Source organism: Strix aluco, chromosome 1, assembly GCF_031877795.1.
Source record: "Strix aluco isolate bStrAlu1 chromosome 1, bStrAlu1.hap1, whole genome shotgun sequence".
NCBI classification, from domain to species: domain Eukaryota; kingdom Metazoa; phylum Chordata; class Aves; order Strigiformes; family Strigidae; genus Strix; species Strix aluco.
This window is the reverse complement of record NC_133931.1, coordinates 171,731,493-171,748,356: the sequence shown is the minus strand read 5'-3', so window position 1 is coordinate 171,748,356 and position 16,864 is coordinate 171,731,493. Positions and strand designations below refer to the sequence as shown.

The following is a 16,864-nucleotide window of genomic DNA, read 5'->3' as shown; positions in this document are numbered from 1 at the left end:
TGGTTTTGATAAAAAGCAGCAGTTTCTAGAAATCACATAAAACAGCTCTATTGGGATGGAAAACAAAGTTAGTCAAGGCATCACTGGCAGGGTCAGAGATCCCAGGTTGGTGGGATTGTGCCTTCCTATTGCCAGCACTATTGCAATATTTGCCTTCTTTTTATTCAAAGCATGTCATCATAGGGACAGTTGTCAAGTCTCCATCTTATTAAAAAAATTTCCTATATTAATAACACATCTAATTTTCTCAGATGAAAGGACTGCAAAACCATCTCATTCACTATTCTATTATCTCTGTAGTTATGACTAAGGAAATAATCTGCTAGTTGACATTTTACTTATGATTTTTGAGTTATCCTGCTTCAACCAGAGGATTATTTTCACAGATGATTTCCTACTAGAAAGGCAAAAAGGCTTTAAAACCCTGTCATTTTTTAATGCAGTTATTTTGGGTTCGATTCCATGAAATGCTTCTATCCTCATAAAATTTTAGACAAGACTATCTTTTTTTAAAACAGCATCTGGAGTTTGAGGGCTGAAGACTACTTGATATTGTCCTTTTAAGTTGACACTGCTGGAGGACAGTTACTCTGATCTGACACAGAGACAGCTTAGACAAGGTGCTATGGCAGAGCAGAAGAACGAGTGGAAGGGTTGCTGCTTATTCATGTTTTTTAAAAAAAAAACAACGCAGAGACGAAAGAGTTGTTCTCCTGGCAAGACACAGTCACACATATCATTGGTTTTAATCACATGGAAACTACTAAGGAGTCTATCAAGGCTTCAGGGCCAGTGAAATGCTGGTTAGCCTGATGCACTCAACATCCTAGAAAGTCTCTGACAGTTGATACAGGGGTGTTAAACATATTTCCAGCTTTTTGTGGCAAACAATAAAAGAAAAGCAACCTCCCTTACCCACCCCATCAAATCAGAAACCAAATTACTTCTGTAAATGTAAAGGAGGGATCCCACTCCCTCTTTTCCCCCGAAAAATTAGAAGCAAGTCCAGGGTCAAAAGCCCAAAGGTGGAAAAAAATCCCCTATCCCTCTGTTTTGGGCAAGTGATGAGCCAAACTCTGCTTCAGACACAGTTTTCAAACATCTGTTTCCAGAAAGATCTGCCTCAAACTTGTGTCCACCCTAACCCCAACCCACAGCCCCATGTTTCTTTGAGTCTGGCTGTCCTCTCTTAATCTTCAGCTGCTCAAAACACAATGAAACAGAAAAATGAGGGAAAAAATAGCATTGTTGGCACATTCAATATTTTTTGTCTCTTTTGACGCCTGTGGGACATTATCTAGATTCATGCCAAACCTACCATGCCCTCCAGCAGCCTGGGTTTGGGTACTGGCTTCATGAACTAACACAGAGGGCCCAGCTGCTGTTTCTGAGTGGTCTGAAGGAACAGACCCAGGAAGGCCAAGGCCACCGGCTCCTTCTTGCACGCCTGGGGGAAGAGTCACCAGCAGTGACGCTGAGTCCATGAGTTTCTTTAGAGCTGTCTTGATCTCCTTATCTGCACGCTGGAGCGAGGCCTGTACAGAAGTCTCCATCTCTGACTGGGGAGAAGTCACTCCTACAGACAAGAAGAACAGCTTTTCTCTCTTCAGGGTAAAAAAAAAAATAGCAGCATCATCCAACCCATGGAAATATTTGCAATCCTATCATTTTCCCCTCCTAGAGAGAGCAGAGAGCTGATGCACAAATGCTTATTCCAGCAAGAAGGAAAGTAGCTAAGACTTAGAATAAGAAGGTTAACTAGCATGCTTCGGAAAGATGTATCTCACCGAGTTGAGGACACTGTGCTACACTACACACACCCCCAGCCTCTCCCCAGACAGCGGAACAAAGGATCCATCTCCCAACTCAACCCTACATTGGCTGCTCTGTCAAAAATACCTTTATTAAGATCAGTGAAACGAACCCAGCAGTGACACATTGCACTGATACAGACCCTACGTGCAAGGAGGATGTTATTCTCACAGGGAAGGAGGAGGAGTGAGCAGGTACCAGCCTCATTAGAGAAGGGCAGGGGAAAGAAGGGAGGGCTGTTCTGCTTCATGAACTTGTAAGTCTGAGAGGATGGCAGAAAAGCTACTCTTTGCTCTAGGGTAATGTATTTGTCTTACTTTACAATATCTGAATATTTTTACTGTGTTTTGCACTACAAGGTAGCTGAGATTTTAAAATTTGTACTGGACTATGCCTTTGCAAGATACTCTAGAAGCAAAGTCACCTGGTCCGTACAGTAATGCACAGCAGTTGTGTATAGGGAAGCGTTATACAGAGGAAGATAAAACTCCTGCCTCAAGAGACTCATGGCCTTGAAGGCAGAGAGAAGACAAAAGTTTTCCACGCAGCAAAATGGCTTTTCAAGCATACGTCTTTGCAGAATGGCCACTCAGGGGACAACTACTATGGTTTCATCCTCAGTCAGCGCTGGTAGAAGAAGCTAGGCTAGGATGGCATCATGGGACCTCGGGAGCTCATCTCATCCAATCTCCTGCCCAATATCTCTTTCACAGATCTTGAAGAGGCACAACAAAGGGACAGATGATATCTAGGGAAACCCTCAATTAACCATATGACAGACAAAATGCATTTCAGATTAAGAAAATTCATCATGTTCATGATGTGGTTGCTTGCCAAGCAAGAGTGCAAACTCAAACCAACATGTGGTTCAAGAAACAATAAGAGCGCTTACGCACAAACAGCCCTGACTGGTTTAATGTCATTGACACAGAAGCATGTCCTGTAGCTGTTTTGATCCTTCTCCTTTCCCATCCTTAAGAAAGTAAATTCCCATGACAGACCTTAGCAGGTGAAGTTGAAGGCTACATTTGGATCAGACCCCTTTGAAGACATCTCACTTGATTTTTATTTTCAATGTCCTCCCCATGAGCGTAGTGCTTATGAAATACTTCAGTTCTGGGTTTGTTGGTGGAAAAAGCAAGTTTTGCTCACACAGTGTCCCATACTGCCCATCAGTGTTCATCAGCACTGGGCTGGGTGGGAGTTCTTTAAATATTTTCCTAGATAAATATTTTGATTCTCTGGTGTTCCTGTTGTGATTGCTGCCAACTGGTGCTGTCCTACATGCTGGGCAGCTCCCAACAAGTGAACTGTTTGGAAAGGCATGAAACACTCTTAGTATGTCTCAATGAGAAAATACATTCATAGGTATATGTATACAGGTTATATATAATCACAGGTCTCCTCCGTGCTGCTAATACCACCACTTTCCTCCCTGTTTAGGGATGTTACACACTATGATTCAAGCTGCTGACTTGAGGAACTTTAACATTAACTGAGTTTCGTCTACCTAACACTGCAGTGATGACACACCTATGATGGACAGCCTGTTCCCCAGTGCTAAAATCTCAACCATGAACCTTTCCGCCCCACATCTCCTTCAGCTCATAACCAGCAATGCAGGACTGACACGTATTTTGAAGTTCCAATTCAGCCTCAAAGAAAGACCCAAGAGGACGAGCATAGCTCAAAATCATTGACTCATAGATGTGAGTCCTCCCTAAAAACAAGTTCTTTCACTTCAACACTTGCAAAACTGTCCATAAAAAAAAGGACCCAGAGCCCAACTGCATTAATGTTGTTGGGCTGCAACCCAGATCCTGCTGAAGTCAATCGAAGTGGATGAGCTGATGCACCGTCAAGTGCCGTGGAACAGAGAAGAACACAGAAGACCAGCAAGTTCAGTGACAGCTGATGCAAGACATTTATTGATATAAACTCAGCATCTAACAGCATATCTTGTATTTGATGTTTTTGGTGTGTTTTTTTCTTTTTGTACCTCAAGCAAACTGAAGTTTCCACTTTATTAATACCCATTTACCTGCAGGAATTTTAGTAAAACATTCTTTGTATTCAAATTTTTAATACAGCTGCATGTTTTCATCTACAAGAAATAAACCCCCACACGTCTCATTAGTTATCTACATAGTTTAATCACTTACAAGCATAATTTTTAACCTCTAGGAAAATATTTTGAAAGTATATGTAATGAACTTCTTATAAATCTTTCACTTTTCGAACAGAGTCCTGCATAGGATTTTTAAAAATAATTTCAATTAATTCTTTTTTGCTTAAATTTCAAAAGAAAATGTAAACAGATGTTAATTGCTTTGAGCTAATGAATCAAAGTATAGTTATTTCTTCTACGACCATCTGAACTGCAACCTTTTAGTTTCTTTAGAAAAACCTGAGCGTCAACCAGAACAGGAGGAAAACTGCACCTGCCTTTACACATCTTTATTATCTTTTGGATAAATAGTGTATTTTTGAAGAATATCATAGGGCAAATTCTTTTCTCAGCAGTATCTTTGTAAATCTGAATCGAATCCACTTCCTTCTGTGGAATTATTCTAGACTGATACTGGAATAACTGAGATCAGAATCGGGCCCAATATAAAAGAAATATTTTTAGTTTAGAAAGTATTTCCCTGTTGTATGTCTGTTACTTTCCAATGCACAGTGCAATATATGAAAAAAGCACTAATATATAGCCATCGTATTGCTTAATTATAAAACAAACAGTATAAACCAAGGAGATGTAATAAAAAATGGGAGAGTAACATACAAGAGGTTTGATTTCTTTCACCACATGTAATCACTGGAAAAACATCCTATATCATGAGGGTAGTGCACATGATATTACACATAAAATCCTGTTTGAATAATGAAAGTAAAAGGCTTTGAAATCAGTATGTTCATTTTAGTCAGCAGATGATCAAGGTGCAGCCACAGAAGGAAAAAAATAATGTATTCTTTTCTACAAGCACCTTTTGTGAATTCAGTCCCTGTTAGCAGGAATATTGCCCGGAGGACTCCAGAACAAGCTTTACAATATTACCCAGCTGGGAAACACTGAGACAACATCACACATACATTTCCAAGGCAGAAACTCACGCAATCCTCTCTCTTCATGCTAGTTAGAAATTCAGCTGTGTCTGAGCATTTCTGGTTTCCCTACACCATCTAAATGAAAACATTTTCTATTGCAACAGCTCTACACAACTCAGCTGGGACAAGGTGTTGGGACTTTTCACCCCACATCTCTGTCAGATAGAGAGGGCCAGTGCTTGGTCCTACTGAGATCAGTGACAAACTCCAGCTGACTTCGACTGGGACCAGTATTTAGGCCTATGAGCTCATTTCTTTCCAGGACTGAGCAACTTGTTGAAGGTTTGTGCAACAGCCATTTTCGGTGAAGCCAAAAGGAACGGGCCATGCTCAGTGCATCTTAGCCTTCCCCTCAGTCAGCACTCCTGAGAAACTCAGCAGAAGGCATTACCTCCACGAGACAGCCCAACATGTATGGTTACAGTAATATGATGCAATTGCAACTGGCAGTGCTTCCAAGCAGCCCAATGCATTTTGAACAGTTGTATTTTTTTCATCCAGGCATTTACAGTGAAGATCTCTTTTCTTTCTTTCTTTGTTATTTTTTAAACTGTCTTTGTGTTCCTGCTACCATGCTGTAGCTCAGTGGTGAGTTGCCCTTAGCACATATAGGAGACATCGTCCACCAATCTGTTAACAGTAATTTTTCACCACTGGCACGTACAGGAGATCAAATATTCTTCCAGCAATATTTTTTGATAAAGACCACATTTGTGGTTCTTTGTATGTGTTAGCATTTGATTATATATGCAGAAGTAATGTTGTGCAGCACTTCACTCATGCTGCACAATCGTGCACATTAAATAAATCTATATTTTAAAAGATACGGTTTATAAATCCGCTACACTAGAATGCAGAATAACGAAGCCTACGTCTTTAGACAACTAGGAAGTGAACTTGAAAATAGAGGTCATTTTAAAAAGATGGTCTTATTTACTTAAAGCAGAAGAGAACAATGAGATCCTCGCTTCCTCAAGTCAGTGGGACTTTCACCACTGACTTTAGATAAATTAGTATTTCAACCAAAAGGTCTGAGCGGCCCTTTGCATCCCGAGTAAATGCAATATTTTCTGTATGTTTCATTCCATGGCAGAAGTTTAAAATAATGTAACAAGACTATGTATGTTGAAAGGTTTATGAAAAAATTTTGACAGAGCTAACTGGTGTTAAAAGTGTACAACAAGGTCAAAGCAGTGTGAAGCTTTATGACCTTCAGGCATACGCAGTGACAGGAGATCGCTTTAGTTGGAAACAGTCCTCCTATCCTGGACTGCTGAAGGATGCTGAAAAGCTTAGACGCTTTCACCTTCTTGCCACACCACAATGCACAAATTGGCACTTGAAATAATTTTTAAGTTCATGGATAAAAATGCACTTATTCATTTATATTTCTGTCATAGGCAGGAGAATCAGGCTTTTCCTAAACCTACCATCACTGCTTCGCTATGGAATGATATATGCTTACCTCGATCAAAGCTTTTAAAATTACAAACTGTTCTGACAGACGTGTTCCCTTTAAGACTGGAAAAGCTCTACATATTGTATTTAAATATATTTTCCTCAAAGTTATTCCCTTGTACATGTTACCTTGTAATCTTTGCCACCAGTTCCCCTCACCTACAACAATTCTGATTAGTTTTTTCTAAAACACTGTTTTCTTTTACGTTGAGAATTATGCTTGCATCTGCTCAGCTTTGGGAGAGGTCTTCTGTGCTGATGTGCAAGGTGACAGGCTCGCCAACAGTCCCATAGCTGAGGGTTCTTGTGGAAACTTCAGTTTTAAAGCTTGACTGTCCGTTATCTGCTGAGAGCTGGACTTCAGTGCAGAAAGATGGTTTCACTGTGAAGGAGGGAAGAGGAGAAGCTGCTGCTGTTGCTGCATGCACTCCAGGTGTCATTGCCATGCAGGTATCACTCACATGGAAAGAGATGTTTGAAGGGCCTACAGACTGCACACCGGTTACTCTGGATGCTGACATGAACATGCCCCCAGGAACGTGCTCCTCAAACTGACTGAAAAGTCTTTGCCTGGGGTTGGACACCACAGGCCTCACGAGATTCAGCAGCACTGGCTTCCCAATAGTTGGCTCATTAATCTCTGTCTGGAGCACGGAGATCTCGCAGGGTTTCTCTGCCGTATGGTTCTGATCATCACACCCATAGGTCTCACCTTCTTCAGGAACATAATCTTCAAGATCCTCCAAAGTTAATACTTTGCCATTGTGGGTTAAGATTTTGCGGTCCCGGGTGCTAATGTCATCCGTCTGTAGTTCCTCTGGTTCATCAACTATAATGACATTATCCTCTTCTGGAAGAACATCTTGCATTACTTCAGGTACTCCCTCTTCAACAGGCCAAGATACATCTAATTCATCTGCCTCTTCCTTAACCTCTGGACTCGCTACTGAGAACAGAAGTTCATGCTGGTCTGCAGCAGCTGTCTCAAAGCTGAAGATCAAAGGCTCACTCCCACAGGCAAGCAGCGGGGAAGCGCTGTCTGACCTGTAGTGAGCACTTGTTTCCTGTGGGAAGATCTTCCCTTCGGTTCCATAATCCATAAATAAATTATTTTCTAGTTGTTTGGACCCACACGGGGAGCTTCTGTCTTCGTTGCTGACTTGAGGTTCTTCCTGCTCGGTTGCATACACCACGGGCTGGATATCGGCTTCAGAGAGACTGTCATTAGGCAAAGATTTTGACTGTTCCACCAATTTATTGTTGGAGTTGTTTGTGTTTGGATCATCTTCTGGGGACCGTCTAGGCCTTGAGCTGGGAAAAGTGAATGTCAACACCCCTGAGTCATCTTTTTCTTGTTTTGCTGGGGAAGAGCCTCTTTTCCTTGCAGGTTTTGGTGATTTTTTCACCTTGAATTCAATTATTTCTTCCACTTCAACCCATTTGGGCTTTTTCTCTTCCACCTTGGTCTCTATGATGACATCTCTAGCTGCTGCTCCTTGCCTGTCCTCTGGTTCTGTGACAAAAAGCATGGGAACAGCAGACTTCGGAGTCGCCTCCTGCTCATGTCTGTGGACAGGCTGCCTGATCTTTGAAACATAAACAGGCTCTGGAGTTGGCTCCGCTCTTGGGGAGCGGGAAGGAGAATGACCTGAAGAAGAACGTGCAGGAGAGACCCTTCCCCTTTGTCTTGGGCTCTTCACCACAGTGGTTATCGTTTCCTCTCTGATGACAGAAAGGGTTGGAATGGAGTTGGCAGGAAGACGAGACTTTTTGGGGAGCCACACTCCATCAGCACATGCCATTGTTGGTCAAGGTGCTACAGTGGGGTTAGTTGTGTGAGCACTCCAGCTTTTGGTGAAGCGTGTCATTTTGAAAAGGATACACAAGCAATGCACACACCCACATGCCCATCTCCACTTACTTTCTGTGCCAGGGAAAACCTCAGTGCCCTTTCCCACAGGTAGACCCTAGCTCTGTTAACCTCCTTGAGTGCATGAACACACAAGTATGTCCAGCTGAGAAATGTTCTTCTGGATGCTGCTTGTTTCATGTGCTTGTGTTCACCACCTACTCTGCTACTTTGGACCCATACAGCAGTTTCACCCAAAGATTTTAAACACTCAGGGAGATTAACCTTTTCCTGAGTGTCTTTGGCTCAAGTTCTGGCTTCATCAAACTCAATGGCAAAATGCCCTTTGTTACAGTAGGGTCAGCAGTTTCTTCTGTTTTAATAAACATATCTCTATTTTTTTATTAAAGACTTTGGAGACCAGAGATCTGCATTTTCACATGCAGAGCAGTTATATTAAAAGGGCATTAGGCATTTGGAGACCAGGAAAGGAAAGTTAGAACATTGCCTGCTGAAGTCATCTCTACCAAAATGTATTTATTTTTACTCTTCGTAATACTGTTATTGCAGACACAGCCTAGAACCATCAATTGACATAGGCATACCAAATTGATCTGGGATGCATGATTGTTATTTCTCAGCATATTTCTGCTGGCCTTACTTTAGATTTTTTGACATATCCAAAGCAGTTGGGACTTCTCAGCATCCCTGTATAAATACACAGCTTGTGTCAAAACAATCTTCTGTTCCCATGCCAGGCCAAATTTCGACTTTAGATGAGCTACAGATGAAATTGGATCAAATAGCTTTAAAATCTGGGGACAGGAACACCTAAACCCAGGTTTCAGTGCTCTTAGTGTATATATTTAACGTGCAGTTTTTCCTGCAGATTTTTCAGTGACATTTCTTTCATGGAAAAACTTGAAGGTGAAGACAGTGTTCACTTTGCAAGCACAAGGAAGCTGATGCTCCACAGGGGAGGTCTCTGGTTCAGTGGAGCTAACAGGCAAGGCTGATTTTGTTTCTGTGTTGAGATTCTGTCCCTCCTCCAAGCAATGGGATAAAAAAAGAACTAACTGAAGGGCAAAGACAATGGCAGGAAGTGAGGAGGAATGATTATGAATCAAGACAATAGCCTTTTAATTTCTCTCTTTCTCCTCACCAGCCTCTAGTCACAGCCACATTGGCTAAAAGTCACCAGCTCTGAATTCCAGCTGTCTCTGCTCTGGCTCTTGGACTGAGATATGGAGACCCTGTGAAAGGAGAGCCTGTTTCTCCTGTTGCATTTGTCTAACCATCATGGAAGACTAATCCTCTTAGATATCTCGTAGCCTTTCTCATCTAATGGTCTCAGTTTTGGAGACTTGGTATTGCCTTCTATGGAGATCAGATTTCTTTCCACTATCAATCTCTCCCTTTCAGGATGTGGTGAAGTCCAGGACTGGATCAGCTACAGTGTGATTTCTTTTCTTCTGGAGCACCCTCTCTTCTGCTCATTTCTACCGCTTTACTCTTTCCCCCAGGTTTATCAGCTTTTTCCTGATCCTTCATCCCATGTTGGGCTTGTCTGCCCTCTGACACTACTCTAGAGCTTCAAGGTCTATGCAGAACCTTCATAATGGCCATGGTGCCTTTGTGAATTATACAAAACTAAATCATTTAGAGATAAAAGATGAGAATCAATCCATGTGTGTTTGCACTAGACTTTGCTCTATGTTGCAAGTTAAAATGCTTATATAGGCATTGTCCAATCCTGTCTAAATTGTCTGTTATGTTCTGCTAGTAGTTTCAAATCTGCTTCTGCTCCTCATCTCACTACACATTAAGGAGAGCTGGAATGTGCCCTTGGAGAGCTGTTCCCAAATTTTATTCCATTACTACCCCACTTCCAGCTGAGGTCCACTCTAATGAGTTTATGACCCCATCTACTGGCAAAAGGAAGGGAATTTCTGTTGTTCTAAGATAAATGTACCAACCTCCTTCGGGGCTGCAGTGCTTAATTTCGGAATCACTTCTTGAGCTGTCCAAAGCAATAGTCTATGAAATTTACATGTCAGAAGTTTAGAAATCAGATTAACTGATGATATTTTATATTAGTTTCATATTATATAATCAACCACTATTAATGCTGCTGCTTGTGATCTGAAATCATGAAGGGAAAGGGAGGACTATTAGCTGACTGAGGAGAGATGTAAAATAAAAACATGTATCCAGGTGATTTACAAGCACAGAGATGTAGATAGATGAGATGTACTAAGCTTTAGATATGGTCTGGCTCTGAGTGATTCCTTCCTGCTCATCCTTTCTCGGGATGTTTCTGAACATTATATTAAAAAAAAAAAAAAAATCTGTTTAGCTACTCCACTGATATCTGAACCCTGGTCTTTGAGATGGTACAGGGAGAAGTATCTTTGTTTTCTGGTCTTTGCAGGGTAAAAATGTCTAATGACTGGAGATGTTAACTGAACTGATGTGCAAAAGAGAGGGTCAAAGGCAGAACCCCTTCCTGCCTCTCCTGTCTGCTCTTTGCCTATTCAAGGTGGAAGCTGCTAGGAGGGGGGACATGTCTTATAAGCCACTGGCTCCAAATGGGCTAAGTGCATGGATCATAAGAAATAGTCATCATAGAAAATAATAAAAGAGAGAAAATGTAAGCAACTCTTAACCATACTTTAGTCATCATTTCACACATTCTACTCACCATCTAACAAAAGTAAAAGACGTCAACTTTAGCATCATGTCCAAGTCGAGGACCGATTTTAGCAATAGTACAGCTCTTGAGGGAATGCATTGACCCAAAATATCCATTGTATAGTCACCTGCTGCCATTAGGACATGATTAGAACAGCTTGGAGGGGCTCTGAAAGCCTAGCCCAGGACAATGTCCCCCTTTCGGCACATGAAACAATTTTATTATGGTTTTGTTTTTTTTTTTTGTGATACTTAAAAACAAGAAGATACATCAAGATTTTAATGGCTGATGAGCTTCTGGTCTACATATAACTGAGAAAGTACTGCTTTTTGCTGCAATTATTCTTTATATGTTATAGGCACCCAACATAAACTAGGCTCAAAGTATCCAAAAAGACCAAGTCATTATCAGGAGAAAAATTCATATTAGAAATATAGAGACAGAAGAAGATTAAAAAGTGCATCTTCCTTCTGCTTCATCATAAAAGGCTTTCCTGGAGAATTTAAACTAGAAAGCCAGAAGAAATCACTGTAAGCTATGAGACATTTGTTAAATTTGTACATATTTTCAGGTAGCCAGTTCTCAAAGCTGATTTCATTTCAATACTGAGAGTCAGGCTCTACCTTCTTGAACTCTTCTGCAACTCCAGCAGTGTTCAGTGGAATATTTTCACATGTAATATCATAAAAAAACTGACCCAGGCTGTGTCTAACACTAGTGCTGCTGTTTTTTGAAAGGGATGGTACCATTTTTGTCAGGTGGTCACTTTGCATAGCACAGAATACCATGAGATCTGCTGGGATGGGAATGAACACACTTGCATGGCCAATAAATACAAGCTTGTTATTGGATCATGCAGAGGCAGCAATGCAAAACACAAATGTTACCAAAAAAAATATCAGCACTTACATGATGATGGTTTTCTTGGGCACTTTAGTCTCTTGTTCAGTGACTACAAAGAAAACAGTATGAACAGCATGGGGTTAAAGAAAGGCAAAAGCTGAAATGATTAAATTAACTTTGCTCAGTTAATCAAAATAAACTGGAGTGAAAAAAAAACCCAACTGTACCATCCCATCCATGCTTTCTGTGGTTATTTCCAGCATCATCTTTAGTGTTTCTGACTAAGAATGAGAATTCAGAGTGCTCTCTGAACAGTGATTTAGCTTTGAAATTAAATATTTTGCAGAGAACAATATTGCAAAATCTGTTTATTTTACCATGAGATTCTGACATTTTTGTTTGTCAGGTCAAAGCTAGAAAACAAGGTCCTTTTTTAATTTTTTTTTTTCCTCTAATAAGGTAGTGATGGTGTAGGAAACTTGAAAATGCCTTGATCTGGAAAATCCTGGAGAGCTGATATTCTTTAAACTGTGATTTCATTTACTAGAAAAAGTGTTTCCCTAAACACTGAACAGTTTCCAAGCTTTTGTGGACTAGATGCAAAATCCAAGCTGGTAACAATGAAAACTAAAGTCATTATCATCAGTATAGAAAATCAGCATCAAAAAACCCCCTAGGAAACCCAGGAGAGCCCTGTAATACAGCTGTCTACTCCAGCTCTTATTTGCTATAATTTGCAATTTTTCCTGACCCTTGTCCCAAAACAAACTAGAAGCTGTTGATGCATATTAAGATCAAAAGAAAAGTAATGATGTAGTGATTTTGCAAGTATTTCGTAAAATTGACATTTTTAAAAATAAGAAAGATACCATTTGAATAGCTAATAGAGATTTTTTGGCAGGTTCACATCCTATCTGCTGGAATAAAATTAAGACGCTGAACCAGACTGTTTTGAACACACTTTGAACTGAAAAACCTATTTGAGATGTAGAAAAAACAACAGCAAGCCCCACTTTTTATTTAATAAACTAGTAAAGTTTCTAAAAAGCCTCTTAATTTAATCTCAAAGTTATTTTTCCAGCAATTGGTTTGCAATTTTCCAGCCAGCCTATAATAAATAAGCTCTGGTAATTTTCAGTTGGTGCAATTGAAAATGAACTGCAACTTAAAAATATGTCGATAAACTCACAAACAGTTCTTGCCCAGGGAACTTGTAGTGTCTGTGTTATTTAATAACTTGTGATTAGTGCTGATATTTTCAATAGTGTCCCAAAACTGCACTGACTGAAAATTAAAAATATGTTTACAATATTAGATGGACTAGTTTAACCTGATTTTCCTTCAACTTAACTTCCAAGGGCTCTTGTAAAACAACAAATCCCACCATAATAAAAAAGAATTTTGTGCAAATGTTGATGTTAATATGTGACCTAGAGCTCTGTGTTTTCTTTGCAGAGCCTTATCTCATTTATGCATGTAAAAATCTGGAATAATTTCCAGTAGAGTCAAAGGGGTTACTGCAGAATTAGGTGGGTTTAAACAAAATCTGTTTGGAAATTAGCTTATAGCTTACTGGGTAAGTAAAGGGCAAAATTCTTTTCAAATGTTGATCTCTGAACACATTACAATATATTTACCTATCCTTAGTTAATATTTTCTTTAAATAATTCGAAACCCTTTTAAAATGGCAGAATGATAATTATACAATGATAGAAGATAAATTGAGCGCTCGAACAATTTATTGAACTGAGGTTAGAAATTTTCACTGAATTTTTAAACCCTTAAATCAATGGTGTGCAATTTTTACATAACTTTTAGAAAATCTTATCAAATAATACCATGAGATTAATCCATAAGCAGCAAGTTTTGATGTAAATAGGAATTAATTAATTTGATTCTACACCTAAGCATTGGTGTTTTATACAATTATTTTAACAACATCTGTATTTAGATGATAATTAAATATGTATTTAATAAAATCTCCCAATGTCTGTAAGAGGAAGTCTCTTATAATGTTTACTCTATTAATGTCTGTTCTTGCAGTCCTCCCAAATGACATCAGCTGCAGTATTTCTATATGTGGCAGATGTCAAAAGGATTCAGTACTCAAAAGTTCAGCAGGCCTGGGATGAGAAAGCTGTAAATGGCAAATAGTACATAGGTCCTGATGACTTGCAAATTAGTGCATGACAGATCAATTTTATATGTGCTGTCCAGGGTGTGAGGGAGGATTTAAGCAATCCTATGTGAAATATAGAACCACATGAAAGTAGGATGAGAAAATTTGGATTTCTTTTTGTTTGTTTGTTTGTTGTTTTTTTTTCCCCCAGAGGAAAATATTCTGCATCCATTTTAGCACCAGATTTATCATTTCAACCTGTTCAATAACATTTTAGGAAAACAGCTTTGCAAAGCAGGAGCCCCTGATAAGCAGGTTAAAAGCTGTAAGCATTAGGATCAGCCAGTGCTTCTGTAGGACTAGACTTCTCTTTGGTTAATACGTTAAGTCATTGACTTACAAACGATGCAACATTTAGGATAAGTCAGTTTTTGTTGCTCTGAATGGATGAAAGGTGGTTTATGCCCTTTATTATTATTATTATTTTGTCTGCTTTCTCCGCTCACAGAAGCATAACCCTATTTTTCTATTTTTCCTGCACAGTACATGCTGCTGGCATAAACCACAGGAGCTCTGCTCTGCTTTCACCCCTCTTCTGCCACGCTTTGGAGATTAATCTGCAACGGGAGATGTGCAAATCTGGCATGAACTGCTAAAGCTAATCTTAAAATGAGCAATTCATGGGCAGAACAGTTTCCTAAGTTGTGTGAATGAAATGCAAGTGTTTTGCACTCTCTCTAAAAGAAAGGTTCCACTCCTGCAGTGACTGAGATGGCTGTAAAGGCAGATTGTGCTCTCTTGAATTTGCACTGAAAACCACATGGCCAGCCCAAAAATGACACTAACCGATGATAACAACAGAATAACAATAACAGGATAAATATCCTAAGCATCACCCCAACGAGGGCACTTTATAAAGGTCAGGGGGACAAACTCCTATGCCCTATTTCTTCAGTAAAAGCGTAGCACTAGTGCTTCTCTGTTTTAAAGCAATCTTTGATCTGAGAGCCTCAATTTTTAACTTTTCCCTGCAAGGTGGTTATTACCAAACAAGGCAACCAAATAACCTCCCAAAAGCTTTGCATGAGATCTAAGGCAAGACTGTGAAGAGATTCCTGTTGCCTGGCCATAACTGCACTGGGTGTTTTTCTATATGGTTTTGCTTATCTCCACTTGTGTAGCCAATTTCTTCACCTACAACCAATTATCTCATTATATGTCCTGGACCTGTCTGCCCAGGTGAGAATGCAACGCCTTTCAAGAACACTAGGTTTTCTTTTTCTTGAAAAATGAACAAGTTAGTGAGCCTAGGGTGAATGAATTGCGATAGTAACATGTTAAAAAGGGATGCCAGAGCACATCAGCCCAGATCTGCCATGTGTAGGTTAAGCAGCAAGGTGCAAAGCAAACAGTCAACTTGAAGTCAAAGAGAAGGATCTTCTTTCGGTTACACTTTTTTTTTAAAGTGTCTAAAATTCTTCCAATATCCACAGAAAAAGGATTTTTAAAGCGACTCTCCATTGACTTCAGTGCAGTGACCAGGTGCAGCTGAAGGCAGATCTCAGTGTTTCAGGCTTCAGCCCAAGCTGTGGGTGCTCGCAAGTGGACCCCTTAGTCCAGTGGTTTCCATCCTTTTTTAGATTTGGTCCTTCCACTGAATCAGCAAATTCCCATAGTGTGAATTTAAACCTAATGACAAGAAGTTTTGTTTTGAGACCCATGGTGTTGGACCGTGGACCATCACTGACTGCAGATCAGAGCTCGTAAACCACTGTACTAATGGTATCCCAAATTGTGTATCGGTTTGGTTCAGTATAACAAACAGTATAGATAGACAGGAGGATAAAAACTAAAATAGTTGCAACTAAAGCCCCTTGGGCACCTCAGGAGACTCTGACAATAGTCATTTCACAGAACCAACGATAAATCAGGTAAAACTTAGACCCACCATGCAGGTGAGCTAGGAAACAGACACAGTATCTATTTTCTGTTGTAATAGTACCACACAGCAGTAATGTTGTCCTCTTGGTGAAGTTACAAATAATCCCATTTTTACAAATGAAAAGGATTGTAAGGATGGAAAGAGAAAGCCTTCATGAGATCCATCCGTCCTCCAGTTCTTTGCCAGATGAACCTGATTTTTCCATAGGTAGATCAAGGCTGGTTGTTGATTCTCAAGAAAGCAACAAATTCCCTCCTCGTTCAAGTACATTATGCCAAATGCATCCCTGATGCAATTCTGCTGAGAACAATCCTCTTGCTCCACGGATGAGCCTGCTCTTTGCTCCATTGGCCTGAAGCAGCTCTCCCTCTGTTTCTCCCTGGAGGTGACTCAGGGATCTATTTCCTTCCCTATTTCCAAGTTCAAGCAATTGCACATCATGGGTCAAAAACTATTTCAAAATATTTCTGAAGCTTCCAGGCAAACTCCAATTATATTTCTTCAACCAAGCTCATGAAATTTTTTATTTAGCACTGCGGGAATAACAGCACATGAGTAATTCAGGGCTGCACATACATATTTGCAACCCCAAGAGCTGAACATTACTCTTACCACTGTTTTACAGCCTTTGTTTGCTTTTATGTCTTCTGCCTTGGTACAAGGGAACTTCATGAAGATATCCCACCCTAACAGTGATTTGTTTGTGTTCCTCTACATCCTGTATACAACTTTTTTTTCTCTCTTTAGGGCATAGCAAGGACAAAGCATTCAAATACTCCAAGGTTTATCCTGCTGAAACAAATATAGTGTTGTTATACTAACACCGTTCTCCCTGTAATGATTTTGAATGATTTGATGATACTCTGGGAAAGGACTACAAGGAAAGCAAGCATAAAAACAAGACAAGCAAGTACATAGATCAGGATACAAATCTGAATAGCCTGTTGTGTCTGAATACTCTTAATGTAGTAAGAGGACATCAGTGTCTACAGAGCACTGGCCCAAAGGTCCCTCCAGACCAGGATCCTGTCTCAGACAGGC

At 40.0% G+C, this 16,864-nt stretch overlaps 1 protein-coding gene across 6 annotated transcripts in view; it reads right to left on the bottom strand.

Moving 5' to 3' along the window:
• OBSCN (obscurin, cytoskeletal calmodulin and titin-interacting RhoGEF) overlaps window positions 1-16,864 on the bottom strand; it is a 195,739-nt gene that overhangs the window by 30,636 nt on the left and 148,239 nt on the right. For all 6 annotated transcript variants that reach the window (XM_074845565.1, XM_074845521.1, XM_074845530.1 and 3 more), the window contains one exon: window positions 1,319-1,576. In XM_074845565.1, coding sequence (XP_074701666.1) covers window positions 1,319-1,576 — 258 coding nt within the window. The remainder of the gene's footprint in view (window positions 1-1,318; window positions 1,577-16,864) is intronic.